Source organism: Haematobia irritans, chromosome 2, assembly GCF_050003625.1.
Source record: "Haematobia irritans isolate KBUSLIRL chromosome 2, ASM5000362v1, whole genome shotgun sequence".
NCBI classification, from domain to species: domain Eukaryota; kingdom Metazoa; phylum Arthropoda; class Insecta; order Diptera; family Muscidae; genus Haematobia; species Haematobia irritans.
The window spans coordinates 223,193,110-223,217,026 of NC_134398.1; the positions used below are offsets into that span (position 1 = coordinate 223,193,110).

The 23,917-nt window shown below is 33.5% G+C and overlaps 1 protein-coding gene across 4 annotated transcripts in view; it reads right to left on the reverse strand.

The window, feature by feature from the left end:
- Positions 1-878: 878 nt before the first annotated feature.
- Positions 879-23,917, reverse strand: part of Eaat2 (Excitatory amino acid transporter 2) — a 41,630-nt gene continuing 18,591 nt past the window's right edge. For 2 of the 4 annotated variants that reach the window (XM_075297548.1, XM_075297549.1), the window contains 6 exons: positions 20,477-20,656; positions 14,196-14,529; positions 8,636-9,205; positions 7,597-7,926; positions 1,948-2,059; positions 879-1,573 (listed from right to left, as the gene is read on the reverse strand). In XM_075297548.1, the coding sequence (XP_075153663.1) occupies positions 1,385-1,573; positions 1,948-2,059; positions 7,597-7,926; positions 8,636-9,205; positions 14,196-14,529; positions 20,477-20,639 (1,698 nt within the window). In that variant the 5' untranslated portion in view covers positions 20,640-20,656 and the 3' untranslated portion in view covers positions 879-1,384. Of the gene's footprint in view, positions 1,574-1,947; positions 2,060-7,596; positions 7,927-8,635; positions 9,206-14,195; positions 14,530-20,476; positions 22,382-23,917 lie in introns of those variants that run through there. The other 2 variants (XM_075297550.1, XM_075297547.1) reach the window with 2 other exon arrangements.

Sequence of the window (23,917 nt, forward strand, 5' to 3'; positions counted from 1 at the left end):
TGTTATAATAATATATATATATGTGTATAGTATATGTTATAGTTAATAATATTTTTGGTTGTTGTTGTTGTTGTTTGCATACAAATATGTTTGGTTTAATTACTAATTTGCTATCAGTCTACTTTTAAAATGTGAATATAATTTTTTGTCAAGGGTTTTATATTTTTAGTTTTTCTCAAATAACACACACATACATATGCAGAAACTTGTGAAAAGTGAGATGGTGATATAAAATTCTTTTGCGTTATATATATTTTTTGCAATTGGAAAAATTTAGAAAAAAAATAAAAAAAATTTGAAAACAAAATAATCATACAACCAATTTTGTTATATTTTCTTTAAGATTTAAAAATGTCTTTCTTATAATATTTGTAGGTAATTTTATAAAAATCATAGACATTTATTTATGGATGAGTTTGTATGAAAAATAATTTAAAAAAAAAACTCTTATAAAATTAAAAAAACTAAGTAATTTTAATTTAAATGAAATGTGTGATTATTTACTTTCACTAAATACTTAATAACATCACAAATTCTGTTTGTAAAATATATTTCCTAATATTAAGCAAATTTAAAATTAGGATGGCGAAGGGTATATGGTTACAATTCTATGTTTTTATTGTGTCTTCAAGAAAGAAAAATGAGAGATAGAAGGCAGCCTGAAATTGTTGAGTTTCCTTAGAATATTTTTATGGGGAGAATTATAAAATTATTAAAATTCTTTTATTCGTTTTTTGTTTTTAATAAACAGGAGTCTTTTGGATATTTTTGTTAATTATTGAAATTTTCTGTAGGTGGGTTATAAGAATACAAATTGTTTTTTTTTCATATTTTTTAAGAGATTTTCCATGTTGGATATTTTGGGATTTTGAGTTCTGTGTTGTTGGCAAACAGTCTGATTAAGTTTCTTTATTTTTTTTTTTGTTACTGCATGGCTTGGTGTTGAATTAAAATCTATTGCTCAAATTTGAAATGTAGCCGCTATTGATTAGAAGAAAATCTGCGAATGACATACCAGGGAGTATCCCCTCAGATTGTGGTGGTACGAGGGCCTCCCTTTCAGTTATGATTATTATAAAGAAATTGACATCAACGATATTTTCAGGTTGGCTAAGGAGTTTACGTGTTTAACGAGACCTGGACAAATGCTGTTTGAGTTGCGATGAAAATTCTAAAGATTCTTATAATAGTGAATTTTACACGATTACATGTTGCACTGCTACTTTTGTTGTTGTTGTAGTTTTTAAGCTTATTACAATTTTGTATGATATTCCTTAAGGGGTTTATTTGTTTTTTGCGTTTTTTTTTAATTGTAATTATTGTTCTTCAGTTTTGTTATGCTTCCAATTTTTCTTGGTTCTTCATCTCTCTCTCATTGGGGCCCTTATATTTTATGATTGGCATGACCATTTTGATGATTTGAATGTTGTTGTTGTTGCTGTTGCTGCTGTTGGACTTTATTGATGACCGCATTCATGTCGACGATAACAGCATCCGGCATGGTACAGGTACTATCCAATTCCGTTTGACCCTCTAAACTGACATGACCATTTGGTGTACTGATGGGAATTTCCTGTGTTTTATCGTAAAATAATTAAAGTTTGATTCCATTAAGGAATCCAATACAAAAAAAGGGTGGTGTTAGTAAAAAATCAATATTACTGGAAAAAAAATTAATTTTAAATTATCTTCTGATGGTCTTCACTGGTTTGCTCTTTTGTAGGGCTAAACTCTAGTAAAAACAAATCTCTCACATTTTTTTTCATTTGCAGCCTATATATAGGTATCTGGAAGCGCATTATATAGTTTTTAGTGAGTTACAGAAATTCAAGAAAATTTCTGTTATATTTTTTTTTATTGTTGACATGATATACTTAACCTTTTTGTTGAGAGGAATAAGGTATATGGGGAACAATTTTTTGTATTCTAAGGATAGTTATGTATTACCTGATATAAGATAGCAGCATCTAGAGCCATTAATTCCTTACGGGATAATTCTTCAACAATGGCCGCAGTATAGCAATCTCCCAGCATATTGTTGGTTGTGCGAATGCGATCCCTATTAAAAGAATATAAAAATCAATATTGAAATTAGTTTTATAAACAAATTTTGAGAGGGTTAAAAAATAAGTTTTTTCCACTGTTTCTCTCTGACTTCAAATCATTCTAAATTTTAGCATACCGCCTTGCATACAAAGGGTGATAAGAAAGAAGATCACCACTTTGGTATCACCATGAACTGAATAGCCTAAGAGAGCCTGAAATATCGGGCGTCAACTATACCCAACCTAACTAACCCAAATTCTACACTCATAGAAAAAATCATGCACGGCGTGCTCATTTCAAAACGATTCGTTCATGAAAGTAAATCAACATACATGTGGTGCCAAACTGTGAACAGGCGGTGCCAATCTGACAACTATAAAATGACACCATGCGTTGTCAAAACAACAAGCAGTGTTCATGATCTGAAATCGTTATGGTTACGACTTTATAAACAAAACTTAAACCAGTATATACGGCCGTAAGTTCGGCCAGGCCGAAACTTATGTACCCTCATTATGTACGATGGGTTGCGTAGAAACTTCTTCTAAACACTGCCATCCACAATCGAATTACTTAAGTTGCGGTAACGCTTGCCGATGGCAAGGTATCTTCAAACCTCCTAACACCGTCTTCTAAATTGTATGTAAGTCCATACGTAGTATATATTAAATAAAAAAAGTTCGATTAAACTAAACGTATATTCAGTTCGACACAATTCTCTATAGAAATAAAATTTTGACAACAATTTCTATAGAAGTACAATTTTACAAAATTTTCTATAGAAATAAAATTTTCACAAAATTTTCTATAGAAGTAAAATTTTGACAAAATTTTCTATAGAAATAAGTTTTGACAAAATATTCTATTGAAATGAAATTTTAACAAAACTTTCTATAGAAATAAGTTTTGACAAAATATTCTATAGAAATGAAATTTTAAAAATAAAATTTTAACAAAATTTTCTATAGAAATAAAATTTTCTATAGAAATAAATTTTTGAAAAAATTTTCTATAGAAATGAAATTTGAACAAAATTTTCTATACTAATAAAATTTTGACAAAATTTTCTATACAAATATAATTTTAACAAAATTTTCTATAGATATAAAATTTTCACAAAATTTTCTATAGAAATAAAGTTTTGAAAACATTTTCTATAGAAATAAAATTTTTACAAAATTTTCTATAGAAATAAAATTTTGACCAAATTTTCTATAGAAATAAAGTTTTGACAAAATTTTCTGACAAAATGAAATTTTAAAAATTAAATTTTAACAAAATTTTCTATAGAAATAAAATTTTAACAAAATTTTCTATAGAAATAAAATTTTGACAAAATTTCCTATAGAAATAAAATTTTAACAAAATTTTCTATACAAATAAAATTTTGACAAAATTTTCTATACAAATAAAATTTTGACAAAATTTTCTATACAAATAAAATTTTTACAAAATTTTCTTTAGAAATAAAATTTTCACAAAATTTTCTATAGAAATAAAGTTTTGACCAAATTTTCTATAGAAATAAAGTTTTGACCAAATTTTCTATAGAAATGAAATTTTAAAAATTAAATTTTAAAAAAATTTTCTATAGAAATAAAATTTTAAAAAAATTTTCTATAGAAATAAAATTTTGACAAAATTTTCTATAAAAATAAAATTTTGACAAACTTTGCTATACAAATAAAATTTTCACAAAATTTTCTTTAGAAATAAAATTTTCACAAAATTTTCTATAGAAATAAAGTTTTGACCAAATTTTCTATAGAAATGAAATTTTAAAAATTAAATTTTAAAAACATTTTCTATACAAATAAAATTTTGACAAAATTTTCTATACAGATAAAATTTTAACAAAATTTTCTATAGAAATGAAATTTTAACAAAATTTTCTATAGAAATAAAATTTTAACAAAATTTTCTATAGAAATAAAATTTTAACAAAATTTTCTATAGAAATAAAATTTTGGTAGATTATTTTTTGCTCCAGTGGCAACCATGATTATGAACCGATATGGACCAATTTTTGTGTGATTGGAGATCGGCTATATATAACTATAGACCGATATGAACCAAGTTTGGTATGGTTGTTAACGGCCATATACTAACACCACGTTCCAAATTTGACCCGGATCGGATGAATTTTGCTCCTTCAAGAGGCTTCGAGTAGCCACCAGATTGTATGTAAGTCCATACGTAGTATATATTAAAAAAAAAAGTTCGATTAAAATAAACGTATAGTCAGTTTGACACAATTTTCTATAGAAATAACATTTTGACAAACATTTGTATAGAAGTAAAATTTTACAAAATTTTCTATAGAAATAACATTTTCACAAAATTTTCTATAGAAATAAAATTTTCACAAAATTTTCTATAGAAATAAAATTTTGACAAAGTAAAGTTTTGACAAAATTTTCTATAGCAATGAAATTTTAAAAATAAAATTTTAACAAAATTTTCTATACAAATAAAATTTTGACAAAATTTTCTATACAAATAAAATTTTAACAAAATTTTCTATAGCAATAAAATTTTCACAAAATTTTCTATAGAAATAAAATTTTCACAAAATTTTCTATAGAAATAAAGTTTTGAAAAAATTTTCTATAGAAATAAAATTTTAACAAAATTTTCTATAGCAATAAAATTTTCACAAAATTTTCTATAGAAATAAAATTTTAATAAAATTTTCTATAGAAATAAAATTTTGGTAGATTATTTTTTGCTCCAGTGGCAACCATGATTATGAACCGATATGGACCAATTTTTGTGTGATTGGAGATCGGCTATATATAACTATAGACCGATATGGACCAATTTTGGTATGGTTGTTAGCGGCCATATTCTAACATGATGAATTTTGCTCCTTCAAGAGGCTTCGAGTAGCCACCAGATTGTATGTAAGTCCATACGTAGTATATATTAAATAAAAAAGTTCGATTAAATTAAACATATAGTCAGTTTGACACAATTTTCTATAGAAATAAAATTTTAACAAACATTTGTATAGAAGTAAAATTTTACAAAATTTTCTATAGAAATAAAATTTTCACAAAATTTTCTATAGAAATGAAATTTTAAAAATAAAATTTTAACAAAATTTTCTATACAAATAAAATTTTGACAAAATTTTCTATACAAATAAAACTTTGACAAAATTTTCTATACAAATAAAATTTTAACAAAATTTTCTATAGCAATAAAATTTTCACAAAATTTTCTATAGAAATAAAATTTTGAAAAAAATTTCTATAGAAATGAAATTTTAACAAAATTTTCTATAGAAATAAAGTTTTGAAAAAATTTTCTATAGAAATAAAGTTTTGAAAAAATTTTCTATAATTATGGATCGATGTGGACCAATTTTTGCATGGTTGTTAAAGATCATGTGCTGACACCATGTACCAAATTTCAGCCGGACCGGATGAAATTTGCTTCTCTTAGAGGCTCCACAAGCCAAATCGGGGGATCGGTTTATATGGGGGCTATATATAATTATTGACCGATGTAGACCAATTTTTGCATAGTTGTTAGAGACCATATACTAACACCATGTACTAAATTTCAGCAGGATCGGATGAAATTTGCCTCTCGTAGAGGCTCCGCAAACCAAATCGGGGGATCGGTTTATATGGGCGCTATATATAATTATGGACCGATGTGGAACAATTTTTGCATGGTTGTTAGAGACCATATACTAACACCTTGTACCAAATTTCAGCCGGATCGGATCAAATTTGCTTCTCTTACAGCAATCGCAAGCCAAATTTGGGGGTCCGTTTATATGGGGGCTATACGTAAAAGTGGACCGATATGGCCCATTTGCAATACCATACGACCTACATCAATAACAACTACTTGTGCCAAGTTTCAAGTCGATAGCTTGTTTCGTTCGGAAGTTAGCGTGATTTCAACAGACGGACGGACGGACATGCTCAGATCGACTCAGAATTTCACCACGACCCAGAATATATATACTTTATGGGGTCTTAGAGCAATATTTCGATGTGTTATAAACGGAATGACAAAGTTAATATACCCCCATCCTATGGTGGAGGGTATAAAAATATTATTTTCTGTGTATAGGGGCTATATCAAAACAGGGACCGATTTATTCTAAATTTTGCATATCTTTTTACGGAATTAAAATACCAATATATTTTCAATTTCAAGCAAAATTTAACAAAATTATGTTAGCTCAAGAAATCAAATAAGGAGATGGATTTATAAAAAGGATATTACAAAACATGGACCCATATAGCCATTGGTGTAGGTAGGGGGTGTTAAGCCACCCACAGAAAAATTTTAGCCCCAGAGAAATTTCCTAGCTCCACCAATGCATATATACCTGCCTGCAAAGAAAATACGAATTCGTGCTAAATGACTTCATTATTGGAGACTGTACCGTGATTACAACCGGCAGACAGACGGACATCATTATATAGTCGGAAATGAATATTTCCAAGTGTTACAAATGGAATGGTATAAAAATATTGCCCTTTACTTTGTTGCATTACATATCAGCCACCCTTTGTATTGTATGTATGTATGCATGTATGTACACGCAAAGAAAAAAACGTTTGGAAAACGTGTACCGAAAACGTTTTTCTTTTGTTAGAGTTTTTTGAATTGCTTCGAAAAATATACTCTTTTTTCACCAAAAAAATTCGTTTGTTACAAAATTTTTATTTTTTCAGTAAAAAAAGTTATTTTTGAACCAACAACACAGTCCATTTCGTTTATATCAAACACTGTTCTTTTCTGACTTTAGGTCTTTAATAAGACACATTTTACAGTTCATAGTAAAAATTTAATATAATAGAATGTAATGTTGAAAATTTTTTCGGAATCTTCCGATCATATCTGGAATATATATAAAAAAAAAACTTTGGTCGAAGCAGGGATCGAACCCACGACCCTTGGCATACAAGTTAGACGTAGCAACCACTGCTCCACGGTGCCCAACTAAATGTATTAAACTTTGTTTAATCGGCTCGTGGGCGCCGCAATCTATGCTATATAAATATAACTTAGTTATATGGGTAATTGTCTATTGATGACAATAACGGCTACATGGCTCAGTGGATAGTGTGTTGGCTTACAAATTGCATGGTCCGCGGTTCGATTCTCCGTCCAGGCGAAAGGTAAAAAAAAAATTAAAAATTTATAAAATCGTATAATTTCTTCTACATTGTTTGTGTTACAGAAAAAGGTGCTAAGAACTAAAAAACTTCGTGGAAGTGGGAAAGATGTGAGGGAAAATGCAATTAGCCAGAAAAAATTTTTTTTGAGTTAGTTTTTATGAAATTGTTTTTACATCCTGGAAAAGAATAAACGTTTATCACAAAAAAATATACTTTTCTTCCAAATACACTTCCTTTCAACGAAAAGCAAATGAGAAACGAACTTTGTCTAAAATTTCGTTTGGGAGGAAAGAATTATTTTTTTGCGTGTATGTAAACAGTTATAGAGGGTCAATTTAATCAACAATATGTAGATTGGAAATCGTTCGATTTTATTTTATAACAAAATACGAAAAATACTTACACAAACCAATCGACAGCAAATAGCAATGTGACATCCTGAACGGGAGCATCGATAGCCGTCAAAACAACCAATAAAAGGACCAAAGCAGCACTCGGAACACTTGCAGAACTCATCGAAGCAGCAGTTGAAGTCAAAAGTACTGTGACAATTTCACCAAAACCCAAAGTCATGCCACTCATCTGGGCAATGAAGATGGATGCAATGGAAATGAAAAGGGCCGTTCCATCCATGTTAACGTTACAGCCAATGGGAAGGACGAAACGAGTAATACGCTGATCCACACGTAACTTTTCGTTCATACAGCGGAATGTCACAGGAAGTGCAGCAGCACTGTTGTTGGAGGTGGGGTGAGGCAGTAGATATTAGGATGTACAGAAATTATCACAGGCGAAGATTTAAGTATCACATTTAGGTTTTTTTTTATCACAGTTACAATTTTAATTTTTTAATACAATTTATTTTAATATTTTATATGATTTTTTGTTTAATTTTACGTTGGGAAAATTTTTTAATAATTTTCGCATAATTTTGATGGTATTTGAATTTTTAGTAGATTTTTTTTTGTATTAGGTTTTGATTGTTGAACAAAAATCAAAATGTTGCATAAAAGTACGTACAAAAACCAAAAAAGGAAAGAAATATTTGTAGCAAATGAACAAAGTTTTTTGTTATACAAGAAAAAATATTAATACATTATTATTATTATTTTTTAATTTTCTTATAAAAATCTTTGGAATATAATCTCTTTAAGAGATCTATTTTGGCACAATTACGAAAAAATGTTATGATAATTTATATGTCAGAGTTTTAAGATATCATCGAGGATATCCAAAGCCTCCCACTCCATATATGGACTGTATAAAGAGTGAGACCAATACCAATTTTGTTTCCCACATTTGCCCCTTCTGTCAAGGGGGTGAATGGGCGAAACAAATATTTTTTTCGGGAGGCCGATTTATCATTTTCGTAATATTTTCAATATTTTCATTTTTTTGCTTTTTGTAAATTTCATATAAAAATGTTTTTAGGTATGGCTTACGTTGATGCTGTCGCAAATGCGGTAAGCATGGCTTGTATTAATCCTGCATAGAATTTGAATGGATTACGACGCACCACTATATAATAGATGGCTTGCATGATCACAAACTGATATAGGACCACACCAATGGTGACCGTCAGTATGAACCACATCAGCTGGGCCATTACCAGATGGAGATCGTTGACACTTAGAATTTTGCCCGCTATCACTGAACTGATGCCGACCGGTGTTAGCCACATCACACAGGTGACCATCTTCATGACAACCTCGAATATGGCCGAAAAGAAATCCACCACAACTTGGCCCTTCTCACCGATCGTACCGAGGAATGTGCCAAAAACTAAACAGAAGAATACAATGCCCAGGGTATTGGTGCCGCTACGATATTGAATGACACGAATTAGTACAGGTTCTATATCTTGACGTTGGGCCTCTATGGCGGGATCTTCATCTACTATACTGGTCTCATTGACGGTTTCATTGAATGTTGCCGTTATTGAGGGTTTAGGCAGATAAACAGTGTGCGCTTGTTGAAATGTGGCTTGGAATAAATTATCTGGGAAGACGTTTCTGAAATTGACGAAAACAATAAATAAATATGGAATTAATTTAATTCTAATTTATACTAATTTAGTTAAAATTTACAAATTGGTGGTATTCTCTCCGGTTAAGTACCTTTCGATACAACCTAAAAGGTTGCTATGAAGTGAACTATTGTGGTGCGAGGTATTTCTACTTTGTTTCTTTTTTTATTGTAAAGTTTTTATACCCGCAACCATAGATTGGTTTGAGTGAGTTTCGGTGAGGTATAACCGGTGTCTGTAGTGGGTGCGCTTTAGTCTTGTGTCGTTCCGGAACGAACTAGTTCCAATGAACGGTTCACTAAAAGGAACGATTGTCACTTGTTCCATCTCTTTCATCCTCATCGTTCCTTTTGTCATTTAGTTTTATGTTCAACTTACGCTCCATAGTTCCGCGGATCGCAATTTGATTTTTTGACTTTTGTTTGAGCTATATGACAATTTATTCATTTTGGCGCGTATGTATATTAAATCATTGATTAGTATGCTGCTATTCAAAAGAATAGTACCATTTCAGGCTGTTCACAATACACAAAAAAATCTTAATTTCTTGCAATGACTTTAGTTACTTCTTTAAATTTTCCATTCATTATTTTTTCTTCCTATGTTTCAAAAAACTATTTTGAGTAATTTTACTCAATTTTTAATATTTTTGTGTATCTTTCATTTGACCACGAATTTCGTTGCACAAAGTAAATAATGTCATCTCTGTCTTTAGTAGATGACAGTGATGACAAATATAAAAAGCTGGAACGAAAAGGAACGATAGAACGATTTGAAGGAACTAGTTCCTTTGTACAAAAGGAACGACGAGTACGAATCACTATGGTGAACGATTTTGCCCAAGACTAGTGCGCTTCCAAGGAATGGATGTACAGGCCTAGCTTTCATATTACAACGTTCCGTGCAGTATAGACGGGGACTGCCGAGATAGAGATATACAAAGTGTATATACCGCCGGTTAGTGGCTGTTATGTGAGCATATCCAATTGGTGCTAGGAGACTTTAATTCCCACAATGAACTTTCGCATTCTCTTGTATGTCATGATCAGAGTGTCATGCTTTGGAAGAGCAGATAGATGACTCGACATTTTGCACGGTGAACGAAGAGACCCCCACGAGAATTATGGGTGATTGTAGAATTTCGACAGATATATTTGTAGAGTGATCCTGGCAAACCTTCATTTCACTGCGATCAGGCCACCTTCCCATAATTCTCTACATTGACCGTTCCTGCGATTGCATAACCTCTGTTCGCCGAACGTGTGTCAACCAAATGGGACACTTTCAGAGAATGCACAGATTGCCGCTTCAGTGAGCTACCGTACCCTTCCATGTTCATGTTGCTCAGAGGAAGTTCCGCAGCATCATCAACGCGGCGGCCGCTCGCTTCATACCCGCTGGCCGAATTGCCCAGGCGAGGCCCAACTTCTCAGCAGAAGCTTCTCAGCCATGCTAACTCTGATGATCCTAGAATCAGCGAACGGAATCTATAGTGCTCCCGCGCAGCCAGTATCTCCCATACTAGCCACCCACGTCACTATTAGTAATATAGCCGACGATCAATGCGGAACACCTGGTTAGAGCACCTGAAGCAATGTAACCTCGGCAAAGGAACAGGTAAGTTGTGGTCACGAGAGATGATGAGAACTAAAGGGTGATACGGTCAAAATTTGGTCAAGGGAAAACGTGTATAAATCGGTGAATCGTTTATTTAATCGTTTATTTAAAAAAAATCAAATTAAATTTCTTTTTCAAGTTCAATTAGTATAAAATTCAGTTAGGCTTTCGCTTTTCCAAATCCGAATTGCCGGGCCTCACGCTTGACACCTGCCATCAGATTTTGTACAGCCACCTTGTCCACCTTCTTGCTCTTCCTTCAAAATGAGGGGTGTTCAGATTTTTTAAATGCAAAATTGAAAGAAATACGTCAAATTTTGACCGTATCACCCTTTAAGTCACCTTTGGCGGCGTGGTGGTGACTAATCTGAAGAGATGTTGTAGATTTTTCAATCGACATTTTGTCGAGCATCCCGAGAATGATAAAGCGAAAAGGAGATATGCCACAATTTACCACATCCTAAGACGCCAATGCCACAACAGCGCTAAACCATCCACAGCACTGGACCACGATGGAATTTCTATGCTAACGCCGAATACTGGAAGAAGAGTACCTGACCAGACTCCCCAATTTTTCCTTCGCATCAGCTAATGCTGAAACATCTGGGAATACTGGGAGGGGAGTACCTCACCAGACTCCCCGATTTGTCCTTGGGATCACTCATTATACCAAATGTGTGATAAATAGGTAAGGTGAATCCACTACTGAAGCCAGGCAAATACTCGAGTAAAGGTGAAGTACAGACGAATTTCCCTTCTCTAGCCACTAGCCAAGACACTTCAAACACTATTATAGAATTTTCTACGTGCCAACAATAAAAATGCCATTACATGCCATTTCTACATACATTAATAGCGGACTCAATTAGCCTAGGCCGAGTCATAGGACGGTTCTCGTAGCACTACACTTATTGAAGGCAATTTCTACGGCTAACCCTGCCAGACTCTTCGTGGACAACGAAAACAGGAACCGAGAGTTGGGTTCTGAATTATCTGTGCGGTCGTTAATCGTAGATGGAATACAGAAATAACAAGTATATACGGCCGTAAGTTCGGCCAGGCCGAATCTTATACACCCTCCACCATGGATTGCGTAGAAACTTCTACTAAAGACTGTCATCCACAATCGAATTACTTGGGTTGCGGCAACACTTGCCGATGGCAAGGTATCTTAAAAAATCCTTAACACCGTCTTCTAAATTGTAAGTTAGTCCATACGGGGGATATATTAAACAAAAAAAGGACGATTAAAGACGTATATAATTCAGTTCGAAAAAGTTTTCTATAGAAATAAAATGTTTACATAATTTTCTATAAAAATAAAATTTTGATAAAATTTTCTATAGAAATAAAATTTTGATAAAATTTTCTATAGAAATAAAATTTTGACAAAATTTTCTATAGAAATAAAATTTTGACAAAATTTTCTACAGAAATAAATTTTTGACAAAACTTTCTATAGAAATAAAATTTTGGTAGATTATTTTTGGCGGTATGGACCAATTTTTGTGTGATTGGCCATTGGCTATATATAACTATAGACCGATATGGACCAATTTTTGCATGGCTGTTAGCGGCTATATACTAGCGAAATGTACCAAATTTCAACCGAATCGGATGAATTTTGCTCCTCCAAGAGGTTACGGAGGTAAAATCTGGGGATCGATTTATATGGGGGCTATAAATAATTATGGACCGATATGGACCAATTTTTGCATGGTTGTTAGATACCATATACTAACACCACGTACCAAATTTGAACCGGATCGGATTAAAGTTGCTCTTCCAAAAGGCTCCGGAGTTCAAATCTGGGGATCGGTTTATATGGGGGCTATATATAATTATGGACCGATATGGACCAATTTTTGCATGGTTGTTATAGACCATATACTAACACCACATACCGAATTTCAACCCGATCAGATGAATTTTGCTCCTCCAAGAGGCTCCGGAGGTCAAATCTGGGAATCGGTTTACATGGGGGCTATATATATTTATGGACCGATTTGGACCAATTTTTGCTTAGTTGTTATAGACCATATACTAACACCACATACCAAATTTCAAGCGCATCGGATGAATTTTGCTCCTCCAAGAGGCTCTGCAAGCCAAATCTGGGGGTCGGTTTATATGGGGGCTATACGTAAAAGTGGTCCGATATGGCCCATTTGCAATACCATCCGACATACATCAATAACAACTTTTTATGCCAAGTTTCAAGTCGATTGCTTGTTTCGTTCGGAAGTTAGCGTGATTTCAACAGACGGACGGACATGCTCAAATCCACTCAGAATTTCACCACGACCCAGAATATATATACTTTATGGGGTCTTAGAGCAATATTTGGATGTGTTACAAACGGAATTACAAAGTTAATATAACCCCATCCTAAGGTGGAGGGTATAAAAAGTCTAGGCCCCGTTGAGTTAAAAATGTACTTCCCTATGGTGGGTTGATATCGCCAGCACCGTTCAAACTCTACATATCTTCTATTCCGCTTCTTCCTGACGGCATCGAGATCGTGTCATATGCGCACGATTGTACAATCATGGCTTCCGCGCCCATTATTGGTAAGACATGCGTCCATAGCACTGAAGGAAAGATGCCGCATTCGGCAGGTCCAACTAAGACCAGAATAGTGGATCCGCCTCAATTCCTACTTATCAGTGATTGATAGCAGCAAAACTGATTGTGTCCGATCTGTAAACAAGGGCTTGTCACCTTTTCGCTTGCCCAGCTAAACGTGCCCGACTCACCCCCAGATAGCACTGGACAAATCCCTTCATTGTTGCAGTTTCTTCGGTTTTCGTTTGCAAGCCGATCACGACACGACCTCATTTAAAAATGATCGTATTGCAGATTTCTATCGGTTTGATTCAAAGTCCATTTACTTTTATAAATTACTATGCCACCCTGTTGTGTTGTAATAAAATAGATAAAACTACAACCAATATGTTAACTGGGTGCCTGCAAAGTTTTAAAAATTTTCGTGTCGCCCAGTTTTATGATTATATTTAGCTGATTTTATAACCATATATAATAACAGGGCGTTACTAGTCGTGATATAACAGTGTGTAATAATGACCAGCAAATTATGTGGCGACGTTACACAACCACATATTAATGCCGTAAGCTATATTACATTATAGCAAACTGCAATAATAACGTGTAATAACGAACTGTAATAATTACGGGTATTAACGACGAACGCTTTAATTTTTCAGCATTGTCATAACCAAATTTGATTCGATTAAAATTCTAATTGTATTAATTTACGTTGGTGATTGATAATAGAATTTCCGTGATTGAAGCTATTTCAATTAAAAATTAATTACTATCTAAAAAAAAAAACTACTCACCTTCCCAAATCCAATAAACTATCCAATAGATTCACAGCCCTCTTATCAGTGGAACGATCTGTACTATTATGTAAATCCGGGTCACCGGGATGTATTAACAACACCAAAGCAATACCCAAAGCTGCATTCATCAATGACGTTGAGGCAAAATACACTAAAGTCCTTAGGGCAATTTTACCATTCATGCGTGCATTTAAACTTGCCGATCCAGCAATGAGACTTGATATGACCAATGGCAAAATCATCAGTTTCAGGACACGCATAAACAATTCACCCGGATATGATATCAGCATTATAGAGTCCTCATGTAATTCCAATGGACGGAGAGAGAAACCTGCAAAAGGAAATTAAAAAAAAAAACAACAATTACCCAATTAGTGTCATATGTGTTCCAACAGAGAATTGAGGATATTAAAAAGGATACGGCTTTGAAAACCATAAACGGAAAATCATAAATATAAAATTTCTTATTACCTACAATGGTCATTTGATACAGAATAAGTTTGAGATATAAAACTCATTTTCTTGAAATAGAGATTTTTTCAGCATTTTTCTTCGTGTGTTATCAGAGTCCTCTAAAACCGCTAACTTAAATTTCCAAATTAGGACTCGACTACAAGTATAAATTATACTTTGTTTCATGTAAAAAATGTTTTCCTTAAACGCTTTATTGCTTTGTAATTAAGATGCACCAATTTTGCACCTCTTCCGGAGCCAAAAAGAAAATGTTCACTACTTGTTTGGCGGCAGTTGTTTGCTGGGTAATTGCTTTCTTTTATCCAGAATGACATTTTTTTATTCAAACCTCATTTTGAGCATAGTGTTCAGAATCTCTGAGCCTTTCAGTCCTTTCCCTGATGTGCTGTTTTCAATTACGACTTTCATAAATTTCAATTTAAAGATACGAGTCTTCTACAACGACTACAAAACATTTGTTTTCCTTACATTTTCCCCTCACAAAATAAGTCGTCTGTTTCATGTGTATATCCAGCTAAATGAAATCCCTCGCTCTATAGATTATGCCACCATTATTGTATTAGATACGAACAATTGTGGTTCGTCCTCTTAACATTTCATGTTGTCTATTTTTAGCTGACCTATTTTAGGACTCTTGTCTGTTTTGTTGCCTTTTTTTCTTCTTCTTCGCCATCATGGGGGCTGCGTTTGACAAGAACCCACCAACACCATAGCCTTGATGGGAATATTCTCAACGTGACACCACATGTTAATGTTTACCATGAACTTGAACTTATAGCCTGGTAAGCTACTTTCCCACTCCCAAGAGCTTTGAAGTATGTATTCAAGGATTATTATTGTGGCGGAGAGCAACAGTTGGATGTCATTAAAAAACAAATCTGCTGTCGGATACCCATGGTGCTTTGTAGAGAAGTATTTTCATAGCTACAAAAACTTTTGCGACATTGCAAATAGGAAATTGTTGACAATTTTTATTTATAAGAGTAGCCAATGGTTAATAAAAACAAGTATATACAGCAGTAAGTTCGGCCGGGCCGAATCTTAATTACCCACCACCATGAACCAAATATTAGGGTTTCCTTTGACTTGAGGACACTTCCCGATAAATCCAGAATCTGATATAGTCCTATGAGGACTATATCAGATTCTGGATTTATAAGAACCATTTTTGTTTAAGTTTTAGAGGAATCATTAACATCTCTTGTAAGTGTACAAGAAAATTATAAAATAACGTCTTGATTTGAAATCTTAAATCTGTAGATTTTCAACCGAGAAGTAAAATCTGGAAATTTTACATTGAGTTTCAAGCAATTTTCATGAGCAGTGCGCCTTCTATACCCTCAAGAAGTGAAGTCGGTCTATATAAAGGCATTTCCAAAAGGACCGTAAAAAACATAATCCGATACACGTATTTGTGAGCCTAAAATACCAGAATATTTACAATTTCAGCCAAATCGGAGAAAAACTACGGTTTCTAGAAACCCCAGGAGTTTAATCGGAAGATCGTTCTTATGGGGGCTATACTAAAATATGGAACGATATTCACCGTTTTCGGCACACCTCTTTATGGCCCGAAAATACCTCTAGATTTCCAATTTCAGGCAAATTGGATAAAAACTCCGGATTCTAGAAGCCTAAGAAGTAAAATCGTGATATCGGTCTATATGGGGGCTATATCAAAGCATGGACCGATACTCACCAATTGTGGCAAACCTCTTTATGGTCCTAATATACCTATAAATTTCCAATTTCAGGCAAATTGTATATAAACTACGGATTCTATAAACCCAAGATGTAAAATCGGGGGATCGGTCTATATAGGGGCTATACCAAAACATGGAACGATACGGACCATTTTCGGCACACCTTTTGATGGTCCTCAAGTACCTCTAGATTTTCAATTTCAGGCAAATTGGATAAAAACTACGGTTTCTATAAGCCCAAGACTCCAAATCGGGAGGTCGGTTTATATGGGGACCATACGAAAACATGGACCGATGCTCACCATTTTTGGCATACCTCTTTACGGTTCTAAAGTTCCTCTCGATATCAAATTTCAGATAAATTGGATAAAAACTGCGGTTTCTATAAGCCCAAGAAGTAAAATCGGGAGATCGGTCTATATGGGGGCTATACCAAAATATGGACCGATACTCACAATTTTTGAAAATTCAAGTAAATTGGATAAAAACTACGATTTCTATAAGCCCAAGACCCCAAATCGGGAGGTCGGTTTATATGGGGACTATATGAAAACCTGGACCGATATAGCCCATCTTCGAACTTGACCTGCCTGCAGACAAGAGACGAGTTTGTGCAAAATTTCAGCACGATTGCTTCATTATTGAAGACTGTAGCGTGATTACAACAGACAGACAGACGGACATCGTTATATCGTCTTAGAATTTCTCCCTGATCAAGAATATATATACTTTATATAGTCTGAAATCGATATTTCGATGTGTTACAAACGGAATGACAAACTTATTATACCCCCGTCACCATTCTATGGTGGTGGGTATAAAAAACAAAACAAAATAGACAATAAACATATTTCTTCACCGGTCGAAGAAACAATGGTCAAATAGTAAGGGAAATTTTGGAGCGGCGGTATGTAAAAGGTGGTTGGAATATAAACGATAAATTTTAAAAAAGTCCTCAAGACAAAATATTGAAACCCCAAAGGCAGTGAAGTGATGCACTTGAAATTACCAATGGAGGATTTGGTTATAAGAACTGATCGAACCTAGACAATCATCCTTTGTCAAAATGACGACGCTAAATTTTATTTTCTATCCAAACTATATTTTGGTCGATTGGGAAATGACAAATTTAAGTTATTCTAATTCAAAGATTCATAAAATCTTAAAATCTTAAAATAAGTAGTTGTTATTGATGTAGGTCGGATGGTATTGCAAATGGGCCATATAGGTCCCCTTTTATGTATAGTCCCCACACAGAAAAAAATATCACCAAAATATTTCCAATTAAAAAGTTAATTGAAGTTGAAAATTTTTTCAATTAATAAATTAATTGATACAATTAACTTTTTAATCATGATAGAAACATTAAGTTAATTAAGTCAATGATTGAAAATTTTAAAATTTGTAATTAAAAAATTAATTGATACAATTAACTTTTTAATCTAATTCGGAAGACTAATTAAAAATGTATTTCAAACAATCATTTGTTAATCCAAATAAAAACCCTAAGCCAATTCAGAAAGTAATTAAAAATAGTTACCTTTTTTAATTAATAAATTAATTGAGTTTTGCAATCAACATCAATTAAATTTTTAATTGAATCAATTAAAAAATTAATTGAAATTTGCTGAAAAAATCAATTAATTTTTTAATCAAGATTTTTTTCTATGCCCAATTAAAACTGTGATTGATACTATCATTTTCGTGATTGAAGACATTTCAATTAAAAAATTAATTGGATCAATTAATTTGGTGATTGAATCAGAAAAAAAATTTTTTGTGTGCATATAAAGGGGACCCTCAGATTTGGCTTGTGGAGCCTCTAACAGAAGCATATTTCATGCGATCTGGCTGAAATTTGGTACATGGTGTTGGTATATGGTCTCTAACAACCATGCAAAAATTGATTCACATCGGTCCATAATTATATATAGCCCCCATATAAACCGATCCCCAGATTTGGCTTGCGGATCCTCTAACATAAGCATATTTCATCCGATCCGGCTGAAATTTGGTACATGGTCTCTAACAACCATACAAAAATTGGTTCACATCGGTTCATAATTATATATAGCCCCCATATAAACCGATCCGTAGATTTGGCTTGCGAAGCCTCAAAGAGAACCAAATTTCATCCGATCTTGCTGAAATTTGGTACATGGTGTTGGTATATGGTCTCTAACAACCATGCAAAAATTGGTTCACATCGGTCCATAATTATATATAGCCCCCATATAAACCGATCCCCAGATTTGGCTTGCAGAGCCTCAAAGAGAAGCAAATTTCATCCGATCCGGCTGAAATTTGCTACATGGTGTTGGTATATCATCTCTAACAACCATGCAAAAATTGGTTCACATCGGTCCATAATTATATATAGCCCCCATATAAACCGATCCCCAGATTTGGATTGCGGATCCTCTAACAGAAGCATATTTCATCCGATCCGGCTGAAATTTGGTACATGGTCTCTAACAACCATACAAAAATTGGTTCACATCGGCTCATAATTATATATAGCCCCCATATAAACCGATCCGTAGATTTGGCTTGCGAAATCCCCAAAGAGAACCAAATTTCATCCGATCTTGCTGAAATTTGGTACATGATGTTGGTATATGGTCTCTAACAACCATGCAAAAATTGGTCCACATCGTTCCACAACTGTATATAGCCCCCATATAAACCGATCCTCAGATTTGGCTTGCGGAGCCTCAAAGAGAAGCAAATTTCATCCGATCCGGCTGAAATTTGGTACATGGTGTTGGTATATCATCTCTAACAACCATGCAAAAATTGGTTCACATCGGTCCATAATTATATATAGCTCCATATAAACCGATCCCCAGATTTGACTTGCAGATCCTCTAACAGAAGCATATTTCATCCGATCCGGCTGAAATTTGTTACATGGTGTTGGTATATGGTCTCTAACAACTATGCAAAATTGGTCCACATCGGACCATAATTATATATAGCCCCCATATAAACCGATCCTCAGATTTGGCTTGCGGAGCCTCAAAGAGAAGCAAATTTCATCCGATCCGGCTGAAATTTGGTACATGGTGCTGGTATATGGTCTCTAACAACCATGCAAAAATTGGTCCACATCGGTCCATAATTATATATAGCCCCCTTATAAAGCGTGCTCCAGATTTGACCTCCGGAGCGTCTTGGAAGAGCAAAATTCATCCGATCAGATTCAAATTTGGAACGTCGTGTTAGTATATGGCCGCTAACAACCATACCAAAATTGGTCCTTATCGGTCTATAGTTATATATAGCCGATCTCCAATCACACAAAAATTGGTCCATATCGGTTCATAATCATGGTTGCCACTCGAGTCAAAACTAATCTACCAAAATTTTATTTCTATAGAAAATTTTGTTAAAATTTTATTTCTATAGAAAATTTTGTTAAAATTTTATAGAATATAGAATATAGAAAATTTTTGTTAAAATTTTATTTCTATAGAAAATTTTGTCAAAATTTGATGTCTATAGAAAATTTTGTCAAACTGAATTATATACGTATTTGATCGATCTTTTTTGATTTAATATATACCACGTATGGACTTACATACAATTTAGAAGACGGTGTTAGGAGGTTTTAAGATACCTTGCCATCGCCAAGTGGATGGCAGTGTTTAGAAGAAGTTTCTACGCAATCCATGGTGAGGGTACATAAGCTTCGGCCAGGCCGAACTTACGGCCGTATATACTTCTTTTTTTTAATTCTAATTTCTAATAATCCTGTGTTCCATCCTATCATTATAGTGATTGATGCAACTTTAATGATAAATTAAGGTCCTTTAAAAATGTGTTAAGCACAATTTCCAAATTTACACCCGACTTCAAGAATATTTTGTTTGACTAAGGTACGCAAAAGTCAAATTTAAAAGAGAATCCTCCGCTTCTTTGGCTCGGAATCTGTACCAAAATCATTAGTGTAAGTATACAATCTTTGCAACTGGGCATGCTTTTGTTTCAGTGTATACTAAACAAAAGATGATTTCATATTTTAAGGACATGAAATCTTTAAACTCTTTACGACCACTCTCTTACATTAAATTGACAAATAAAAAAATATGTTTCACTTACCCATAATTACACCCAGCATAACTCCAGAGAGTGTAACAAGTAACATGAGATTATCACTCAACCATTTGCGGAATCCTTTCAGCTCACGGGGAGCTTCACAGCGTTCGGTTGTCTTCGGTGGTAATTCCGAACCATTGACGGTGGTAGAATTTGGTGGACCCATTTTGGCAAAAAGATAATCTGAAAAATGTCCAGATTTTTCCATTTCACTTGAACTTAAAGATCAGGTGCAAATCGAATCAAACGAACGAACGAACGTAACCAAAGAACGTAACGAACGTAAGCCCAAAAAGGTGAAATGTGATGAAAATTTGACCACTACTGTTTTATTCTTTTGTTTTTATCCGTGGTAATTGTTTGCTAGGTAGCAGTGATTATATTTTCGAGAGACGATGAAATGAGATGGTGTTTTTGTTTTTCCTTTACAAGTGGGTGGTGGGAATGGTGGGTTTCCACCCTCCTAAAAATTTCGTGGGACCAACACTTACAGGTGCACGTGAACTAAGAGATGAATAAAAGCAGAGAGTGAGATGTTGGCATTATTGGTGCTACTATTGGGGATGCAAATGTTGTTGTTGTTGTTATTGATAGAAACCTGGTTGAATTAGTTTATTTGGTTTGCTGATACTGGAGATTTTATGTTTGTGGCTTTGGATTTCTTTTATGAATTTTAGGATTGATTATTTTTCTTTTTTTTATAGAATCCAATTCATTTTAATTTTATTCAAAGTATTTATTGAGAATTCTGTTTATTTTATTGATTTCACTCTCTGGTATATTTCTCGCTTGCTCTCTCTCTTTCTATCTCTCTCTGTGTAGTTAGTCTCTTTAGAGATTTCAGCTTCAGTTATGGGGCTCCACAAAAGGATTCTTTGTTCCAATAGACAATTTTGCTTGATGGCTTCTTTCTTTAGTTTTGCTTATTTTTTTGTTTGTGACTTTTTTATTATTGATTTTTTAAATATTTTATATTAAATTTAAGTATGTTAATTAAGTACTCCATTGATATTGGTTTATAGAACATTTATGTGCCTAGAAATTATTTGCAGCAGTCCAGAAGAGTTTTAGTGTTGTTGTCGCCGGTTTGGTTGATGGTTGTTAGACTGGTCCACCTTCGTCTGCTACCGATGGGGAGTGGTCTTATGTTTATTTTCCAAATATTTGAGTGAAAAACATGGATTATTCTTATCCTTGTGATTAAGAAATTTATTTAAAGGCTCCGTTGTTGGGGTGATGAAAGAGACTTGGTTAATGAATTGAATTTTGTTGTAGCTTAAAAAAAGCCTACTAGATTTTTCTTTGGATTATTCACAAAAAGAAGTTTATCAGTGTTTATTTTTCGGTTAAGTTTAAAGTATTGTCGGTTTAGTGGTTGGTTATTTTCTCCAACAAATGCTTCACGATATTGTTTGTTTTTTGTTTTTAATATTTCACAATATTAGATTTAAATTCGTATATTCAGTCTTTGTTTTATGATTTCCTAAAATTTTCTATTTGAAATTCTATTGTATGGTCTGACCGAAAACCTTCTTTTTTGTCTATGACTGCACTTTGAATTGAATCTGTGTCAAGTCCTTGTACTCGTATGCCTGCACCACAATCAAATGAATACTTCAAATGCTCTTCTATATATACATATAGTTTTTTCTTCAACCGATATATAAATTTTATTCAAAGGGGAAAAAACTGGGCGTTGTTAACCCTAAAATATTGAACACTTCTATTTGTTTTTAAGGACTTTTTCCTATTTTCACTTCATTAAACTCCGTTTCAAATTTCACTTTGGAGGAAATTTTTATTTCCTTTAATGAATATTTATGCTTTACTAAATTTTCTTTTATATATGTAGATTTTTCTTCCGGTTTCGGTTTCCGTTTTCCACTTTACGATGTTCGCTTGGCAAATGCTCAATAATATCTGTCTCCATTTAGTCTCTTGTATTTGTAATTTATATGGTTTCCTTGTTATTACCATTGGTATTTGTTTGTTATACTCCCTCTCTCGCTCTTTTCATTAGTTCAGTAATTTACTCTGCATAGTAATTTGTGTTTTGTGTGAAACATAGTATGAGTTGGAATACTCTTATTATTCATGACGTTTATAGCAGATACCATAACCAACATTTTTTTATATTTATAGCTATTGCTGTAGGTAGTATAGCAATTAGTTAAGTTAAAGAAATTGTTGCATGAAAAAAATTAATAATATTGGTTGATACCATAAGCAATACGTAAATAAAGGCCGAAGTTCGACAGAGTAGAATGTGTGTTACTCTAAACTAAATCTACCCTACAATGTGACTGATATGTATTGCCACCCACTTAAGTTTGCTATCATTTCGAAACAGCTCGTCTGACAGCTGACAGAATTATTCCACTTACTAATCATTTTATTGTTTAAAAACATACAAAAGCTTCTCGATCTATTGCATTCAAAATAAAATTTTTCGTTATCGTACTTAAGCGTGATTGTGTGGTTGCTTTATAATAAGGTAGATAGCCACAAATGGATATTGTTAGAGCCAACATTTGAATGTAAATTAATCTTTGTGCCATTCACTGGTAGTCTTGCATCGCGTCCAAAATGTGGACGAAAAAGATCAGTAACCACACCAGACACGATTCGAAAAGTGAAGGTGATCGAAATCCACACCGCAGTGGAGGAAAACTTGCTCGTGAAATATGAGCTTGAAGTAAATCGATTGAAGTACCAAAAGTGCAAGAACTAACCGATGCTCAAATAAAAGTTAGATTGGGAAAAGCCAAAGAGTTTCTTCGCTTGCACTTTCCCTGTTGGAAAATGGCGTGAGTTTCGTGAATGTGTCGTGAGTCATGTGAGTCTATAAAAGTAGTTCGTGCGTGAGTACTGGCTTCCATATCGTGAATGTGCGTGAGTGTGAGTAGCTACAACACATATCGTGCGTGAGCGTGCGTGAATAAACATTTTGCTCACGCGCACACCTCTAGTTCGTGTGCCCATTGGCAGTTTTATTTGTTAGTAGAGAGACTGAAGGGCTGCCTTTTCTTCTTCATATGCACATAGCACAGAGATTGTTTTGCTCCCCAACAGGAAGTCGATGTAGATCTGATCTTATCAATCCCAGGTAATGGTGACCATCTTCCACACGCAAATAAGGAATATGATCACCTTCTAAAGCAAAATTTCAGTTTTGGACGGAGAACATGCACTGAAACAAAAACATGCCGGTTCCAAAATTTTGCCTTTACTCTAATGATTTTGGTATTGATTCCGAGTCAAAGATGCCGACAATTAAAGTAAGTATACTTTTAGGACACAATTCTCTTTTAAAGTTAAGTTTTGCGTACTTGATTTTAGGAAACGAATTTAGATGTATTCTTTTTAGCTTTTCTCCATCTGCTTTCTTTTTAGCTTTTCTTAATCTGCTATCAAAACCCTTTAAAAACGTATTAACTACAACTT